Below are 19,385 nucleotides of genomic sequence, written 5' to 3'. Positions count from 1 at the left end.
AGATTCCTTCACGTAGAATTATCCCCAGGTGTGAGACTGGATCCGGAAAACTTTCTTGCCTAGCATCCCTGCACGCCGGGGGGGACGGCATCACATGACTGCGCCCAGGCGTCGTCCGCGTACGTGACATCAGCGAGGTCACATAAGTCCCACCCCGGCGCGCCTACGTCAGTTTTCTTCGGAGAGCTTTTCCGCGCCACAACGCGGAGCCAGCAGACAAAACTGTGAGAGTATAGCAACAGTGAGCGAAAGTGCAGAAAAAAGAATGGTGAGGAACACCATAAAGAGCTGCGCCCGGCACTGCAGTACCCAAAGGCAGGGAAAGAATAAGGAACAGAGCAGCAACCCTGCCAGTACAGAGACAGCCCTCCCCCGGAGACAAGGGACATATGTAAAAATGTCACGATAACATGCAACAGGACTACAACCCCAACCAAAGACAAGGAAGGGGAACCAGTTGGGAATGGCAAAACTCCACGACATCCCCATCACAGAGTGTGACAACCCCCATCAGGAACAGGGGCAGAGGCACAGCCAATGTACTCATAGAAGATACAGCCACCCACAGGTAAGCGAGTGCAAAAGACCAAATCACAAGCCCTCGAAGAACGGGGAGGAAGGGCGGGCCGTGAAGGTATCTGCGGCTAGAATCGTCTCTACCAGATACATCGTTACCGAAGGTAAGTAACTCGTACATCTGATAGAGACTACTAGCCGCAGATTCCTTCAAGTAGAATAGATACTTGCGAGAGGAACCCACCCACCTGGGCATAACAGAGGACCGCGCAGGCCCGAAAACAGGACGAGGAGCCCCGTCCCCCAGGTAAAGGGAAAAGAAGAGATGAAGAAGATAGCTTGTCCTCACTCAGCAGAGGAAACCAGGCAAGGCGGAAAGAGGCCAAACACCCCATGCCCACGTGAGGCAACAAAACCTCCGTCCAAGGCCAAGGTAAGGAGCACCGAAGGAGAAGAGCAACCTAGAGACTCCAAGGAGAAGAGGCAGAGCAAAGGCAATCCCAGACAGGATGGCGCCGGCAGAAAGAAGCAGGCGGAGTCGAAAAGAGAAACTCAAGGTCACCCAGGAAGAATCGTCCAGCATCGCGCAGGGACAAACTGCGCCCGCAAGAGGGTCCAGAAGTTAGGTACCACTCTCTCCTCCCCCCCCCCCCCCCCACACACACACACAGGGAGAAGAGGTAAAACCGAGTGCAAGGCCCACTGGAAGCAGCAAAGAAGGCAGGATGACACTCCCACTACAGCCCCAAGAAGGTACAACGGTGCAGAAAGAACAAGAGGGCGGCACTGGCAAGCTCCGCCAGCCGCCAGGGACACCACAGAACGAACACTCAAAGCAAAAAGGTGAAGAAGAAGGTTGCATCCGCAACATACCATAACGCCACGAAGAGCAGAAGCCCGCAGGCGACCACAACTCCCCAGCACATACCAGGGCTATATAACAGCCAACCCTGCCCCACATGGGGCATGTCATATCCCAAGACATGGGACCTCTTAGAAAGAAACTTCCGCAGCAGAGGACAACAAAAAAGACCTGCGGCAAAAAATCCCGCAGGAGGCCTATCAAGCAGCCAGAGGGGAAATGCAGAAGGCGCAATCTCAGGCCCAGCGTGGTGTAAAAAATCCAAAGGAAAAACACACAGTCAAAAAGGGCTGGCCAGCAGCCAACAGAACCACAACCTCAGCCAGACAACCGGGGCGAACCGCCCCAACGGAAGAACAGCTCCAAGAACCAGAGCAACACGCAGGTCACTGAGGAGGAGAATAAGGAGGGGGAGGGGGAGGAGGAGGACGAGGACGAAGCTCCGTCAAGAACCTTTGGATGGCTGAGTCTGCAGGGGCATGGAACAAAAGAGCACCATCGAAGGGAAGGTCCACCAGCCGTTCTCGAACATTCTCCGGGAACACGCTGTCCCGAAGCCACGAAGGGCAACCGAAGAAGCCATGGCACGACCCAGCACCTCTGAGATGTCCAGAGCAGAGCGAAGGATAAACGCCGCCAGCTCCCGACCATCCAAGACGTGATGTCTCAAATCCACACAGGCACCCTCCTGAGAAGCGGCAGACATAAGGGACTCCGCCGAGTCCCACAAGCAAGAAGTGGCCCTAGCCAAAACACACAGTGTGTTAAGGGCCCGCAGAGCCGCACTGGTAGAGGAAAACATATTGCGTCCCCAGGAGTCCAGCCAGCGGGCCTCCCGTGAAGGGGGAGACAACAGCAGCGGCAAAGCAGGAAAGGCAGACTGCAAAAGGGGGCCTCTGGTCAAAGAGAAAGGCACACCGGATCACGCGGTGCCGGATGGTGGCGGTGCAGAAGGTGCTGGGGCACCGGGTCCCCCGTGGCAGGACGGCCCCAAGTCCCCAAGAGAGAAGAGTGGAGTGAACCCTTAAAGGGAAGCAACAGTTCCCTTCCACCAGAGCCCTGATGGAGAACCTCCAGAAGATGATCTGCGGGAAAATGGGTAGCTGGATCACCCATGCGCAAAATTCCCACAGCTGTGGACACAGTGCGGGCGAAAGCCGCACCCGCCTCCGTAGGGACCCGCGGAGGGGAAAGCAGCTCCTCGTTAGCAGACGGCTGCAAGCTAAGGTGGTCATCCCCCAAGCCAACGGAGGAAGGAAGGGCCAAGGCCGAAAGGAAGGAAGAGGGACTGAAGAGTCAGGAACTTGCGGCTCCTCCGGCGAAGACCGCGGTCCTGGAGACGGCGAGGAGCCGCCTTTAGACGACGTCGGGGAAAAAGCCACGACACGGCGCCCCGTCTCCGGCGAGGATGACACGAGCAACCGCCGAACCTCTGGAGAAGGGGAGGCGTCCGAAGACGAGTCAACGACACGACGTCGGCCTGGCGCCAAATAGTCCGCAACCTGAGACAGGACACCGTCACCGACCAGTGCCGGAGGAGATGCCGGGGCAACCTCCGACACAGCAGACGGAGCGAGAGACCGGAGCCGGACCGGAGCCGGGGTGGTGAAGGGAAGGCGCCGACTTGACCTCTGACGAGGCAGCTGCCTGCGCGGAGGGACGAGAAGTACCCGGGGAGGGACGAGGAGACCCCCGCCAGCCGCGACTAGTGACCGGGACGAGACGGGCCCTCTGCCAACCCCTGTGGCGCCGCCAGGGCCAGCAGCTGCCGGCGCCGTAGCGGCGTCACCTCGGCCAAGGTCACTGCCTGTCCCGAGGACCGAGAGGGGTTCGGGAGTGCGACCCGAGCCCCGGTGACCTCCCGCGACACCACAGGGACTCCTGCGGGAGTTTGCGGCGAAGCAGAGGTGCCGTGGTCTGAAGGAGGGATCCCTGAAGGGCCGCACCCCATCGGCACCACATCCTCCGAGCCTGGATCCGAACCAGTCGACGCAGGGGCCGGAGCCGCTGGCGACGCCGCGGAGGGCCCCGCACACTGCAAGGGATCCGCTGACGTCCCAGGAGGGGAAGGAGGAGGAGGAGAAGCCAGCGAGGCCTACAAAGCCGCCGCATATGTCTCCATCTGGGCTCTGGTCGCCCCCACGCCAGGAAACGGCAGATAAGGGGACGACACGCGGGGCCGCACCACCCGTGGAGAGCCCACGCCCCTGACAGGCCGGAACCCGACCCTCGGGGACAAACTGCGACACTTACCAAGAGGTGAGCGGCGCACTTGCGACCTGGGAGAAGATCGAAGTCGGCGAGGGAAGCCGCGGGTCCAAGATGACGGGCGAGATGACGACGCCAACCTGGACACACGAGCCGAAAGAAGTTTAATCCGACAAGCTCCCTAGGACCGGTTTCTGGCATTTCAGCCGTCTTCAGCCGGTCCAGGAAAGGCATGGCTTGGCAGTTCGGGCTGCACTGTTCCCATGAGGCACAGAGTCAGACTGATTTGCATATGGCTATGTCTGAACTGGGGTGGCAGAGTGGGCTAAAGAACGGTGATGGATCAAACCCAGATCTGTTGACTGGGTGTGAGTGTTTGATTGGTTCTGATGCTCCGTCCATCACCACCCCCTTTTGTACCGCTTTGTTCGCCATAAGTTGGCAGGGTATGCTCAGACGTTGAGACACTTGCTCACGTTGCCACTGGATTCAAGCAAGCCTGGCTGAAGACGGCTGAAATGCCAGAAACCGGTCCGAGGAAGCTTGTTTCCGGTCCAGGGAAGGCATGGCTTGGCAGTTCGGGCTGGACTCTTCCCATGAGGCACAGGGTCAGACTGATTTGCATATGGCCATGTCTGAACTGGGGTGGCAGAGTGGGCTAAAGAACGGTCATGGATCAAACCCAGATCTGTTGACTGGGTGTGAGTGTTTGATTGGTTCTGATGCTCCGTCCATCACCACCCCCTTTTGTACCGCTTAGTTGACTAGGTTAGGCTGGGTTGCAAATTTTTATAAAATTTTTTTAAGATCCTTAAATGCTCCCACATTAATTGTGGAATTAATTGTACTGTATTCTGTTTAATAAGGCTTTTAAAGGTTTTAATGTGGCTTCTATGTACATGTTTTTATCTCTTATGATTATAATATATATATATATATATATATATATATATATATATATATTCACTTAAAAAACCATAGGTTTCACACACGTTATAGTTAGGAATTAGCATTTAAAAAACCTTGCAAATTCACTTAAAAAACCATAGGTTTCACACATGTTATAGTTAGCTGGCCATTTCCCTCGTAAAAAAACAATGAAATTCCCCCGTTTAAGTTAGTGCAGGCAACTATAACTCACGCGACCGCAATCCTCTGCTGATGACATATGTGTCTTTATGAAAAAAAAATATTTGTAATATATGTATAGCTAAAATTTAATGGAAGAAGAAATGGGCAAATAAGTGTCTAAATACAGTATTAGCATCAGCAGAGGATTGCGGTCGCGTGAGTTATAGTTGCCTGCACCAACTATAACGGGGGAATTTCAATGGTTTTTTATCAGTAAAATGTCCAGCTAACTATAACATGTGTAAAACCTATGGTTTTTTCAGTGAATATATATATAGATATAGATATCCAACTTGAGCACATCGCTTAAGCCAAAGCTGCTTGCTACGGTGTGACGGGGCAGGGTAGCGAACCCCAAACATTCAAAACCAAGCCTGTGACCAAGGAGAGAAGGCTCCGAAATGCGTTGGGATTTTGTTGCCGGTGTTGTGAAATAAACACACTGATTTATTGGAGCCGTGGCACTGTAGTTTTTTGGTAGGAGCAGAGAAGGATCCGGCCGCACCAACACCAATATATGTGTGTATATGTATATATGTGTATGTATATATGTATATGTATATGAACACAAAGTTTGTAGCTGTTCCCAAGCCTCTGGTTCGGCGGGCTCACGGCTGGGGTAGCCACCCCCAAAATTCTCACACGTACAGTCCGGCGCAATCCTTCCCAAGTAGATCAAAGGAATCACACAGGAGCCGTGGCCTCTATTTCAGTGCAGATTTATTGCAGACACTAATGTCCTACGCGTTTCGGAGTGGAACACTCCTTCGTCACGGGCAAACTGACTTCCTTTGATCTACTTGGGAAGGATTGCGCCGGACTGTACGTGTGAGATGTATATGTATATATGTATATTTTGTATATATGTTTGGCAAGTGTACATGACTGGGAAAAAAAGAGCAATGTTTCTGCAAACCATGAATAAAGGGAGTTAATCTCTTCAGTGTGAGGCGTCTTCATCTGGGCAAACTTTTGTTGGATTTGTAGTGGTGTGCCTAACCGCGAAGATGCCCCGCTGCACAGAAGCAGCCCTGCGGCACTTAAAATCCGGCAAAGCAATTAGGATGGAGATACCATTATCATGGGATTGAATACAGCAGTGCAACGCTGTTTCTCCTTTGCCCGGCAACCCACATGGGGAAGATATTTTTTTATTGTTGAAACATGGCACCACCCACTGTGGTTACAAAGAATGGGAACTATGATGACCAAAAGGCTTTGGGGCACACGCCCACTGGGGAGGGAATCTGTCAAATGTAATTGAAGTTCCTCAATGGCAGCCGTGGTTTCATTTGTTCATGCCAGTGATCAAGGACAGAATGGTGTCTGAAACGCGTTTGGCAAGTGTACATGAATGGGAACAAAAGAGATGTGTTTTGCAACCCACGAATTAAGGAAGTTAATCTCTCCAGTGTGAGGCGTGTTCATCTGGGCAAACTTTTGTTAGATATATATATATATATCTATATATATATATATATATATATATATATGTGTGTGTGTGTATGTATGTATGTATGTATGATGTATGTATGTATATATATATATGTATGTATATATATATTCACTTAAAAAACCATAGGTTTCACACATGTTATAGTTAGCTGGACATTTCCCTCGTAAAAAACCTATGAAATTCACCTGTTATAGTTAGTGCACGCAACTATAACTCACGCGACCGCAATCCTCTGCTGATGACCGCGCGCCCACTTTACGCAGTTAGTGCCGTGCACGCACGGTGGGCACGCGGTGCGCTACGCGCACCGCGTGCCCACGTTACGCTGGATGGGGCATGTACGCACGATGCGCTTCGCGCACCGTCCGCACACGGAGGACATATTATGCGCTTCTTTGTGAAAGGTAATCTAGTAATTGTTCATTGGGATCATATATGCCATGCAGATAAGGTGCCCTGCGGGTACCTTTTGCACACGGGGGTGGGAAAGTGTGGATAGTTTTTTTTTTATATTAAATTTTTACCGTACGCGTACGGTAAGCGTAATCGGCGTTTTTTCGAAAAAAATTAAAATTGAATTTTTTGCCTTGGGGGTTCTATTAGGACACCTTAATCAAGGCTAGGTGGTTAGGAGCTGTCTAACATGCCCCTTTACATGTTTTCAACCTTTGTTTTTCCTCCCCCCCTCAGAGTGCGAGAGAGAAAATGGCGGCCGCCGCTTCCTGGTTTCGACCGATTCGAATGTTTACTAAGCTGTAACAGCCAATCAGAATCGCGCTCGCGCACGGCACCGTACGCGTACGGTAAGCTTACCGTAAGCGCACGGTAAGCGCACCGTAAGCTGCCACAGATATATATATTGATTTAAATGCTATTTTCTCAGGAACTACTGAACAGATTTACACCAGACCTACAAAAGGCACTTCCTTGACCTGTAGACTACCTCTCTGCCAAATTTCAAGTAACTCTGTTCAGCCGTTCGGGCTGTAGCTGTGTCTAAAGGTCCTATGGAAAAATGCATGGGAAAAACGCGTTTTGGGACCCCCCTTTTTTCTCAGCCCCTGCTTGACGAATCCCCCCGAGACTTTCAGGGTAGGAGCGGAGCATAGCGCCCCATTAGTTTTGAAAATTTCGCGAGGATTCGTCGACCGGCGCCAAAGTTATTCCAAATAGAATGTTGCGGTTTTCCTATGGAAACAGGGTCCTAACTATAACTACCTACTGGCGACCGCCAGTAGGTAATATATATATATATATATATATATATATATATATATATATATATATATATTATCTACTGGCAGTCGCCAGTAGATAGTTATAGTTACAACCTAGTTTCCATAGGAAATCTCAAAATACTATTTTGAATAACTTTGGCGCCGCTTGACGAATCCTCGCAAAATTTTCAAAACTAATGGGGCGCTCCGTTCAGCTCCTACCCTGAAAGTCTCGGGGTGATTCGTCAAGCGGGGGCCGAGAAAAAGGGGGGGTTCCAAAACGCGTTTTCCCCATGCATTTTTCCATAGGAACTTTAGACACAACTACAGCCCGAACGGCTGAACAGAATTACTTGAAATTTGGCAGAGAGGTAGCCATAAGGTCAAGGAAGTGCCTTTTGCAGGTCTGGTGTAAATCTGTTCAGTATTTCCTGAGAAAATAGCATTTAAAAGCATATCAATATCTATACGCGTGCACCGTGCGCGCACGGTGCGCGCACCCTGCCGTGCGCGAGCGCACTTCTGATTGGTTGTTAGATGTCGGTAAACATTCGAATCGGTCGAAACCAGGAAGTGTCGGCTGCCATTTTGTCTCTCGCAGTCTGAGGGGGTGAAAAAAAAAGGTGGAGAACGTGAAAAGGGGGCAGAGTGGACAGTTCCTGACCCCCTAGCCTTGGTCAGGGGGTCACAGAAGGACCCCCAAGGGTGAAAAAAACAATTTTTATTTATTTTTTTAAATCGCGAGGTGCGCGCACGCCGAACCGTGGGTGCTCAGTGCGCAAAGCGCACGAGTGCCCACAGAGCGCGCACGGTGCGCGAAGTGCACCGTGCGCGCACAGTGCACGCACGGTGAAAAACCTGAAAAAATAAATAAATTAATAAATACATAACTTAGCATTTAAAAAAACGTACAAATTCACTGAAAAAACCATAGGTTTCACACACGTTATAGTTACGAATTAGCATTTAAAAAACCTTGCAAATTCACTTAAAAAACCATAGGTTTCACACATGTTATAGTTAGCTGGACATTTCACTCGTAAAAAACCAATGAAATTCCCCTGTTATAGTTAGTGCAGGCAACTATAACTCACGCGACCGCAATCCTCTGCTGATGACGTCAGATATTACATCACTGATGACATATGTGTCTTTCAAATAAATATTTGTAATATATGTATAGCTAAAGATTAATGGAAGAAGACATGGGTAAATAAGTGTCTAAATACAGTGATGTAATATCTGACGTCATCAGCAGAGGATTGCTGTCGCGTGAGTTATAGTTGCCTGCACTAACTATAACGGGATAATTTCATTGTTTTTTTACGAGTGAAATGTCCAGCTAACTATAACATGTGTGAAACCTATGGTTTTTTAAGTGAATATATATATATATATATATATATTTTTTTTTTATCGAATAAAGATTTTTGATGATAAATAAAATAATTATGTGCCGATTTTTAAAAAGGGTGACCGTTCCAATCCAAGCTGCTACAGGCCGATCTCCCTGATCGATAATACGCTGAAAATCTTGGGGAGGGTCCTGTATAATAGGATTAGGTCGTGGGCCGAGGAAGAACAGATTTTACACCCTTGGCAGTTGGGGTTTAGAAGCAATATTGGCACTGTTGAGCAGTGCCTTAACCTCAACTTGATTATTGGTAAATACAACGTATCCAAGAAAACACCTATATATTTAGCCTTCGTGGATCTTACCTCGGAGTTCGACTTTGTCAACAGGTCACGGGTTTGGACTATCCGTTTAAATTACACCCTGGATGAGTCCCTTGTACATTTTTTAGCCTATTTACACTAAAACCTACACGCCTGGTGTGCATTAGCAGGGGTGGTGAGGTATCCAAAGACATTGAAGTCGGCAGAGGGGTCAGGCAGGGTTGTGTCCTGGCCCCCCCTCCTATTCATTCTTTATATTAATGACCTGAACAAGTCATTGGCAACACTCACCCATGATGTTCCCTGTATTAATGGATATAAACTTCCTGCCCTATTATACGCCGATGATGCAGTGTTAATGGGTCGTACCCCGAAAGCTCTCCACATTTTGGTGCAGGGCTTCCTTGACTTTATGGCTAGTCTGGATTTATGCACGAATTTAAAAAAAATCTTTTTTAATGGCGTGTGGGTCGAAGATGCATTTTAACACATCAATTGTTTTAGACGCAGACAGCTTACAAAGCACTCGCACTTTCCCTTACCTAGGGTTGGTATTTGCCTCCAACGGACTGTGGGCTGACCAAGTGGCCTACTGTAGGAGAAATTTCTCCAACTCTACTAAAATAATACTTGGTTTGCCAAAACCTAGGAACACGGAGGTTGTATCTGCCACCGTTAAGATCTTCAAACTTCAATGTATTCCAACTGCCACTTATGGTGCAGAAGTCTGGGGCTTCACTAACTGCGGTAGCATCCAGGGAGAAGAGAACAGATTTTGTCGTAAAATCCTGGGTGCTCCCATTTCCTCCTCACAGTATGCTTGCCACAGCGAACTCAATTTGCCATACATTGAAGACTATATGAAGGCTCGTCCTGCACTATTTTGGCTCAGAGTCTGGAAGAATTCAGCGGCACAATTTACTAGGGTGATTATATTAGATTATAAAATGTGATGGGGGATGGAAATACCTTGGCTAGCTGCTGTTCGCAAAAGTTTAACTAGCGTGAACCATGAGCATTTATTTTTAAATCCCTCAGACCTTGGTATTATAAGTAAGAAAACCCTACAAACTGCTTTATGTGCATCATATAGAAACGTTAGACACGATAAAGAGATTCAGAAAACGTCTGTTGCTAGATATATGCGTATTGAGAACACTTCCCACGTTCCATCCAGCTATATTTTAAAACCTATTGGCCGTTGGGAAAGGGGCTTACTTTTTCAGGCTGAGGATTGACACAATGAAATTCATGCTCTGTTTTCCTGCAGGGTACAACTCTAACCTTATGTATCTGCCACGTCCCTGTAACAGCCAATATAAGCAATCTATGCTGCATTTCTTATTCTTTTGTAGTTACTATTTAATACACACCAAAAGGTTTTTGATACCATATTTTAAGGTTATACCTGTGACTGACTACAAGGCAGCATATGGGAAGGTTATTGCTTTGGAAGATGAAGAGCTAATCTTTAGGGTTGGTTCTTTTTTTAAAGCGGCAGTGAGCACGCACCCGTAACTCAATGTGCCCGCCCTGAAGTATGCTTATTTTATTCTGTTTTTAATCACAATTTTTAACCTTGGTAAACAAACACCCCGATGAATTTTCCCCTTTTGTATCAGTATCCTTTTTATGTGCACTGTATTACTGGAGGACCTGTTTTAAATTGGAATTTTCTTATGTCTCGTCTGCTGTTGGATACATTTTTTTTTATTGTATATGTTGTTGCCTGTCTGTACTTTTATGGATATATTCTTGTATCCGAATAAATATATTTGAATTGAATTGAATTGAATAAAATAATTAAACAAGACCTAAAACATGCTTCTAAACCCTGCATCTTTAGACCAAAGACCACAAAACTGAAAAAAACAAAAGGAAGAAGAAACAATATTTTAGTGACATCCCTAAATAACAAAACTCAATGTTAGCCCAGACTTTCTTACTGCTACCTTCTATAACAGTCATACTGTATTGGCCCCTTTAGTAAGGAATACAAATGACTCTTTCACTCTCCTTTTCTTTGAATGGCATTTCGTTTGTGGTTGTGCAGGTGTTTTTCAGTGTTTATATGTTTATACTGGTGAGGGCTATTTCCCCTTTCAGTGGGGTTTTATCAGTTAATATAGGCTTAAATCTAAAACAGGACAGCCTACGTATAAGGTCTAGGCTAAAGCCAGAAACAAAAATAGAACTACTGCATAAATGCACAAGCTTGAACAAAAAAATAGAACAAGTTAAAGATGAAAAAAAAAAAATTAGAATACCACTGTCATTATGTGAGGCCATCTAGTATATTATGATTCTAACGTTTATAATCAATGTAAGAGGTCATTTAAGAAGTTGTGAACACCATGAACAAGACTATGGACATTTGGTCTGTATCTTTGTTCTGAAGTTTTAAATAAATTTGAAAACAAAAAAATATAACAGGTATAAAAGTGAAATATAAGACTTGAGTCACAAGCAAGACTTATTCTCATACTAATAGTGTATGACTCACCTGCCCTCCGTTTATCACCACATCAGGGTCAACCACGTTGCCAACAGATTTGGACATTTTCTCTCCTTTTTCAGTCAGGGTAAATCCATGTACAACCACAGTCCTGGCAGGGGACAAACACAAAGCTGTTGTAAAAGTTCATGGTTCACAAGCACTGCTTTTTTCATGTAAGGCAAGCTCTTATTTACTGTATATTTGCCTAGGAATGAACACATTTAAGTCTAAATCACTCTAGAATGTGCACTTTTCTTCTTTTGTTTGGAATCTGTTAGAAGGTGGTTCTGACACTATGGGCCGCCCGGATTTTTCGCTTTTTGAGCACCTTATTGTGGAGCTTTTACTGTGGGGGAGCCTCATAAGTTGGGACTCACCCACAGTGAACTCAGGATGGAAGAGACATGCCAGGGAAAGTCAGTGTGTTTTACTGTGTTTTCACTTCCTTATTCCCCTATGGGAATGTGGAGCCAGGGGCTAGTTTCACTTTAATTAGGCCTACAGATTCCAGACACGCACTTAAGTCCACTGTAGCAAATGTGAAAAGAAGTATTCTGCAGAGTCCAAAGTCATATTTGTACTGCTTTTGGGTCATCCAGAACTGTCATATTTCTCTGAGCCAGCCAGGACCAGACCCCGGCTGAGGGCTGACCTCAGCTGGATGGATTGATACCCTTTCTTCCACAAGCTAGGGCCTCCTCTCCACGAAAGGAAGTTGGGAGGGGCTGCAGGCCAATCCATCAACTGCTGTCGCTGGGTGCCAGGCACCAGGCTGCAGCAAGGAGGGAAGGCAGCGTGGAAGGAGTTGGGTTTCAGAGGCCATGTGGCCAGAGACACTGGACGACGCCATTTTGAACAAACCCAGAGGCTGGACAAGAAGGAGGGAGCAGGAGCAGGAAAGTGATGTGTCGCTGTTTGATAGGACCAACAGGGACTTCCTGCCAGCCCCCTACTTAACTTTTAAAAAGTGCTTGCACAGGAAGAGAAGCTCTCTCTGGGTGTGGTCGGCTGAGGCTGAAGGTGCTGGAGCCTGGCGCAATGGGCAGTTGGAAGGAGAGACCCCCTGACTGCCCCCAGGACCCTAACAGCACCAGAAGAAGAGCCCAGGACCGGTGCGCAGGAGCAGTAGCCTCTGCGCAGGGAGAAGAGGAGTCCAGAACCAGAGCCAAGCGAAAGGCTGGCGCAGGGAGCCAGTGAAGACCGTTCCCTGCAGAAGGCACCCCCTTGGAGACCCGGAAGAGGAAGGAGAGTGCACCCAGAGAAGATCGGACCCCTGGGGGCTGAGATATGCCCCCCAGCAGGTACACGACCTTTGATGGGACCGACGACGAAGCACGTGGGGCTCCGCCGCCGGTCTGGCAGCTGCCCCCCCAAGGAAGAAAAGTCGAGGTGCGCCGTCCCGCACCCCGTGAAGGTACCCCCGCGGGGTGCCAGGAGCCCACCCTGGCCCCCGCCGAAAAAGGAGGATGGGGAGCGCCGTCGCGCCCCCGGGAAGGTGGCCGTAAGCAGGGGGCCAGGAGCCCACTCTGGCCCCCACCGATGGTGGGTGTGGGGGAGCGCCGTCGCGCCCCCCCCCCCGAAGATGTTCGGGGGCCCGGGACCCCATCCCCGGGCCCCGAGGGTGGAGAAGGTGGGGGGGAAGTGCCGTAGCACTCCCCCCGAAGAACCGCTCCTTGGAGGAGGCGGCGTGTCTGCCCGCTGGAGCGGGCAGACGAGAAGAGTCGTGCCGGCTCCCGCGGCAGCACGCAAGGGTGCTGGCCGGGCGGGGAGCCGGCGGGGGCAGCCTGGGGTGGGCTCCCCAGGCTGCCCTCGATCGCGGAGGCAGGCGGGGGTCCCGGGTGGGACCGGGACCCCGAACCAGAAAATAAGGCGCGAGGGGCCCGGGTGGGACCGGGCCCCAGAAAACAGAAGGAGCGGCCGGGGGTGGGCTCCCCGAGTCGCCTCACAGCACCTGGGGGTCCGGGTGGGACCGGGACCCCCACCGAAGGGAGAAGAAGCGGCGAAGCCGCCAGCATCGCCAGCGCAGCTCTCCCCGGCACAGCGGGAGAGCCGCTCATCTAATATTCAGGGAAAGGAGCTCTAAGTGCCCCATAATGCCTTGCAAGGCGTGGAGGGAACATCGTTTTTGCCACATGGTGGCCCCCAGAGGAGGGGGTCACCCTCATGTGTGAAGCAAAGTGCATGGGGGCTGCAGGAGCACCGCAGCCTCCCCCAGCCTAACAGAGAACCGTCCCCCCATAAGTTTCATGGGGCATCTGAAAGAACCACCCCTCAAGTGCTCAGCCAACATCTATCACCTTTTGGGCTGGAACTTATGTTCTACAGCTGAGGATGTACTACGAGAAGTGCATCACGGAGGGAAGGACTGAGTTGGGGATGTCTGGGGAAGGGCATCCCCTGGAGGTGAAGTGGTGTAACTGCACCGAAATGCATTTACTAATGGTTATTTCTTTCAGAGGGACTGAAATTCATCGGTTTAATGTGATGTGCTGGTGTAAGGTGATGTCATAAGCCAAGTCGGGTTCTGTTGTCAGACAGTCCTGCTAGGGTGTCTGGCTGTATATGCGTAATCCTGTGATCTCATCTGTGATGCCTTTAGAGGCGGTAATTGGAATGCATTCAAATGATCAACTAAGGTAATGAGTACTATCATTCTAAAGTGTGCTAAACATGGATTCTTGCTACTGCGCTTAGGTGAAGACCCCAGAATGCTAGCCCTTAAGATATAGAGGTGCATACTTTATGGTCAGTAGGAGATGCTCAGTCAGGGTCATGTGTCACCAAGGCAGGTTTTCCCCTTTTTAATGCTGGTTGAGGTAATGGGGTGGGTCGCCACTGGGATGGTGCCAGTGCGCAGGGCCCTCGCTCCAGGTTATGTTCAACTAACTGCATTGGGGGCAAGTTGATGTGCATACATGGGAGTGGTGGTACTAGACCCCACCCCCCCTGCGGGAGGGGTGGAGATGTTATGCAATGTCACAAAGTAATTCCAACAGCTTATGTATATTTGTAAATTGGTGCATGGTATTGAGTGGTGTGTGCGTTTAATAAATATACTCTTACTTTTATAAAGCAAAGTACAGACTGGACAATCAATTATTGAGTGTTATTTTTGTGCACCTGCAAATGGCGATTACTAGCCCACACCACCTCCCTTGAGTAAGCCTCAGACTGCTCCGCAACGCTTCCCTCTGAGAGTCAGGCGCTACAATTGGGTGTTTGGTTCCCAGTGAAGGACAAATGTAGTCATGTTATTTGTGCAGGCCTCACAGATGCTGCCTCGTTTTCCAACATTGGTGGCTAGCGGCGGGAAACATAGCATCCCATTCTGGTGTGCATTTATAGCATTTGATAAGTCCAGTTTTGCCACTCATTACCTATGCAGCAATGAGCAAATGGAAGAGCACAAGGCTCTGAGAAAGGTTCAAAGTTTTGGTGATGTGAACTAAAGGTATGGGAAAGGAAAGCCCAGCGCCCATATGTGTCATGTGAAGTTATTATGGTTTAAATGTAAGCTGTATTGATATGAACGCGCTATGTTGATTAAAATGTGCTAGCTGGATGGAGCTTTCCAGGAAATGATTGCATACAAATGTTCTAAGCCATATTGTACACCTTTGAACCCTAACACTACATACACTACACCTGCATGAGGAGGGGGTCTCCTCAAAGAGATAGGGACAGCAACTGATACCTACATCACAGGTGGGGGTGGAGGGGTGGATTGACCTTCAAGGGGGACAGGAGAAGTAGGGGTCCTGGGAGGTTCCCGCGCTTTTTAAGGGCAGGGAGGGTTTCCACAGGAGGGGCCCCAGATATCCTTCCCCCACTGGAAGTTTCTTGCTAATGGCGCAGGCCAAAACCACTGGAAGGGTGTGGCAGGAGGTTTCTTTACCCCGGGTAGTAGCGCCCCAGGGGTTCCCATGGTGGGGGACCCCAAGAAACTTTTCCCACAGTGGGAGGAGGGTGTGGTAGAGTTGAGTGTCCGGCAGGTTCCCCAGGTTAACTGGTGGGGAGGTGAGCAACCCAGGGTTGGCCCCTGGTAGTGGGTGGCCCCCAAGGAGGGTAGTTCTTGAGTGGTGGTGTGTAATGGTAGCCCCTAGGTACCCTAGGTGGGCTAGGTAACTGACCCAGTGGAGATCTGAGTGGGGGCGATGTGCTCCCTAGTTTCCAGGGGAAGGGTTAGTGGTGGAACGTGAAGTGGTGGCTGGGGCGAGGCCTAGCCGGTAACCAGTCAGGTAGGTCCTGTGGGACTTGGACCCAAGGACCAAGAGCATGGGGGTGTTCCCCCAGCTGGAGGCAGGAGGTGGACTTCTGTCAGGTAGTACCACCCTGAAGCCAGGTGGGGCCTATCTTAAGTGAAGGGACCCTGTGTTTCGTGAAGGGGTGGTGCAGGCCTAGCCGGATCTTTAGGGTCCCTGGCTGAGAGTGGTAGTACTACCCTGAAGGCAGGTGGGGCCTATCTTAAGTGAAGGGACCCTGCTCTTCATAAGGGGTGGTGCAGGCCATACAGGGACCATGTAGGTCCCTGGGCGGTCTCCCAAGGCGCTGCAGGGAGACCGGGGAGAGCCATGAGAGGTGGGCCTGGGTCTAGCTAACTCGGGACCCACAGGCTCTCTAAGGGTACTCCGGGAGGAGAGCGCACCTCTCGGAGGGAAGGGTACATTGGCCCTGTTCTCGCAGCGGAGAACAAGGTAGGGGTCTAGGTTCCCGGGGTAGTTTCCGAGTGGAGCTACTGACGGGGGGAATGAGCTGTAGGATGTCTGATGAGGCCCCCTCAGTGTTCCTCCCTGGCACAGCCAGTGTGGTGGTGAGGCCGGTCTGAGGTCCTATCAGGGAGCCAGGCCAGTGGCCAAAGGGTGCTTTTCTGTGTGGGGAAGCACAAGTGGCTGTGCTTTCTTTAGGGAAGATAGTCATCCCGAAAGGGTGGTGGCAGCAGAATGACCTCAGCGGCAGGCTGAGGGTGAGGGTCCAGAGAGATTGCATCTTTGGGGTGCAAGGACCAAACGGAGAGAGGGTACTGGTGGGAACAAACTCTGGAAGGGAGACCAGCTAGTGACCCAGGGGAGGGGATTTAGACCCATCCCAGAAGACCGCATCAGTGCTGAGGCACTGGACCCTTGTCCAGAGAAGTGGTAGGCATAGTGTTGCATGCCCAAGGGCAAAAGGGAGCCTAGTTAGGCTGAGTCCATGTAGACCTTGGGTGACCTAGAGGTATCTAACCTAGAGCCCGGAGGGTTCTTAGGGTAGTCTGGGATCCCTGGCATGGGTGGAGATTTCATGGATGGGAGGAGTAGGTGGTCTAAGCGGATAACTGGTCAGTAAGGGGGGTCTGGTCAGAACCCCTTATAACTAGTTATCGCTGACTACGGGAAGTGTACCCATGTAGAGTGGCTACTTCTTCCCTGTAGGAATCAGCTGGGCGCGGCGTGTGTTAGAAGGTGGTTCTGACACTATGGGCCGCCCGGATTTTTTGATTTTTGAGCACCTAATTGTTGAGCTTTTACTGTGGGGGAGCCTCATAGGTTGGGACTCACCCACAGTGAACTCAGGATGGAAGAGACATGCCAGGGAAAGTCAGTGTGTTTTACTGTGTTTTCACTTCCTTATTCCCCAATGGGAATGTGGAGCCAGGGGCTAGTTTCACTTTAATTAGGCCTACAGATTCCAGACACGCACTTAAGTCCACTGTAGCAAATGTGAAAAGAAGTATTCTGCAGAGTCCAAAGTCATATTTGTACTGCTTTTGGGTCATCCAGAACGGTCATATTCCTCTAAGCCAGCCAGGACCAGACCCCGGCTGAGGGCTGACCTCAGCTGGATGGATTGATACCCATTTTTCCACAAGCTAGGGCCTCCTCTCCAAGAAAGGAAGATGGGAGGGGCTGCAGGCCAATCCATCAACTGCTGTCGCTGGGTGCCAGGCACCAGGCTGCAGCAAGGAGGGAAGGCAGCGTGGAAGGAGTTGGGTTTCAGAGGCCATGTGGCCAGAGACACTGGACGACGCCATTTTGAACAAACCCAGAGGCTGGACAAGAAGGAGGGAGCAGGGGCAGGAAAGTGATGTGTCGCTGTTTGATAGGACCAACAGGGACTTCCTGCCAGCCCCCTACTCAACTTTTAAAAAGTGCTTGCACAGGAAGAGAAGCTCTCTCTGGGTGTGGTCGGCTGAGGCTGAAGGTGCTTGAGCCTGGCGCAATGGGCAGTTAGAAGGAGAGACCCCCTGACTGCCCCCAGGACCCTAACAGCAGCAGAAGAAGAGCCCAGGACCGGTGCGCAGGAGCAGTGGCCTCTGCGCAGGGAGAAGAGGAGTCCAGAACCAGAGCCAAGCGAAAGGCTGGCGCAGGGAGCCAGTGAAGACCGTTCCCTGCAGAAGGCACCCCCTTGGAGACCCGGAAGAGGAAGGAGAGTGCACCCAGTGGATGGGGGGCGCCACCCGGAGCCAGAGGACGCGAAAATGGAGAAGATCGGACCCCTGGGGGCTGAGATATGCCCCCCAGAAGGTACACGACCTTTGATGGGACCGACGACGAAGCACGTGGGGCTCCGCCGCCGGTCTGGCAACTGCCCCCGGGGTGGGTCAGGTCCCGGGGGCTGCCCCCCAAGGAAGAAAAGTCGGGGTGCGCCGTCGCGCACCCCGTGAAGGTACCCCCGCGGGGTGCCAGGAGCCCACCCTGGCCCCCGCCGAAAAAGGAGGATGGGGAGCGCCGTCGCGCCCCCGGGAAGGTGGCCGTAAGCAGGGGGCCAGGAGCCCACTCTGGCCCCCACCGATGCTGGGTGTGGGGGAGCGCCATCGCGCCCCCCCCGAAGATGTTCGGGGGCCCGGGACCCCATCCCCGGGCCCAGAGGGTGGAGAAGGTGGGGGGGGAGTGCCGTAGCACTCCCCCCGAAGAACCGCTCCTTGGAGGAGGCGGCGTGTCTGCCCGCTGGAGCGGGCAGACGAGAAGAGTCGTGCCGGCTCCCGCGGCAGCACGGGAGGGTGCTGGCCGGGCGGGGAGCCGGCGGGGGCAGCCGGGGGTGGGCTCCCCAGGCTGCCCTCGATCGCGGAGGCAGGCGGGGGTCCCGGGTGGGACCGGGACCCCGAACCATGAGGTGCGAGGGGCCCGGGTGGGACCGGGCCCCAGAAAACAGAAGGAGTGGCCGGGGGTGGGCTCCCCGAGTCGCCTCGCAGCACCTGGGGGTCCGTGTGGGACCGGGCCCCCCACCGAAGGGAAAAGAAGCGGCGAAGCCGCCAGCATCGCCAGCGCGGCTCTCCCCGGCACAGCGGGAGAGCCGCTCATCTAATATTCACGGAAAGGAGCTCTAAGCGCCCCATAATGCCTTGCAAGGCGTGGAGGGAACATCGTTTTTGGCACCTGGTGGCCCCCTGAGGAGGGGGTCACCCTCATGTGTGAAGGAAAGTGCATGGGGGCTGCAGGAGCACCGCAGCCTCCCCCAGCCTAACAGAGAACCGTCCCCCCATAAGTTTCATGGGGCATCTGAAAGAATAACCCCTCAAGTGCTCAGCCAACATCTATCACCTTTTGGGCTGGAACTTATGTTCTACAGCTGAGGGTGTACTACGAGAAGTGCATCACGGAGGGAAGGACTGAGTTGGGGATGTCTGGAGAAGGGCATCCCCTGGAGGTGAAGTGGTGTAACTGCACCGAAATGCATTTACTAATGGTTATTTCTTTCAGAGGGACTGAAATTCATCGGTTTAAAGTGATGTGCTGGTGTAAGGTGATGTCATAAGCCAAGTGGGGTTATGTTGTCAGACAGTCCTGCTAGGGTGTCTGGCTGTATATGCGTAATCCTGTGATCTCATCTGTGATGCCTTTA

At 51.3% G+C, this 19,385-nt stretch overlaps 1 protein-coding gene across 1 annotated transcript in view; it reads right to left on the bottom strand.

The window, feature by feature from the left end:
• Positions 1 to 19,385, bottom strand: part of IARS2 (isoleucyl-tRNA synthetase 2, mitochondrial) — a 551,921-nt gene that overhangs the window by 157,355 nt on the left and 375,181 nt on the right. The window contains exon 16 of the mRNA XM_085612944.1: positions 11,571 to 11,673. Within this exon, the coding sequence (XP_085469070.1) occupies positions 11,571 to 11,673 (103 nt within the window). The remainder of the gene's footprint in view (positions 1 to 11,570; positions 11,674 to 19,385) is intronic.

Source organism: Triturus cristatus, chromosome 6, assembly GCF_964204655.1.
Source record: "Triturus cristatus chromosome 6, aTriCri1.1, whole genome shotgun sequence".
In the NCBI taxonomy this organism is placed as follows: Eukaryota; Metazoa; Chordata; class Amphibia; order Caudata; family Salamandridae; genus Triturus; species Triturus cristatus.
The sequence above is the reverse complement of the archived record's forward strand: the minus strand, read 5'-3'. Positions and strand labels throughout refer to the sequence as shown.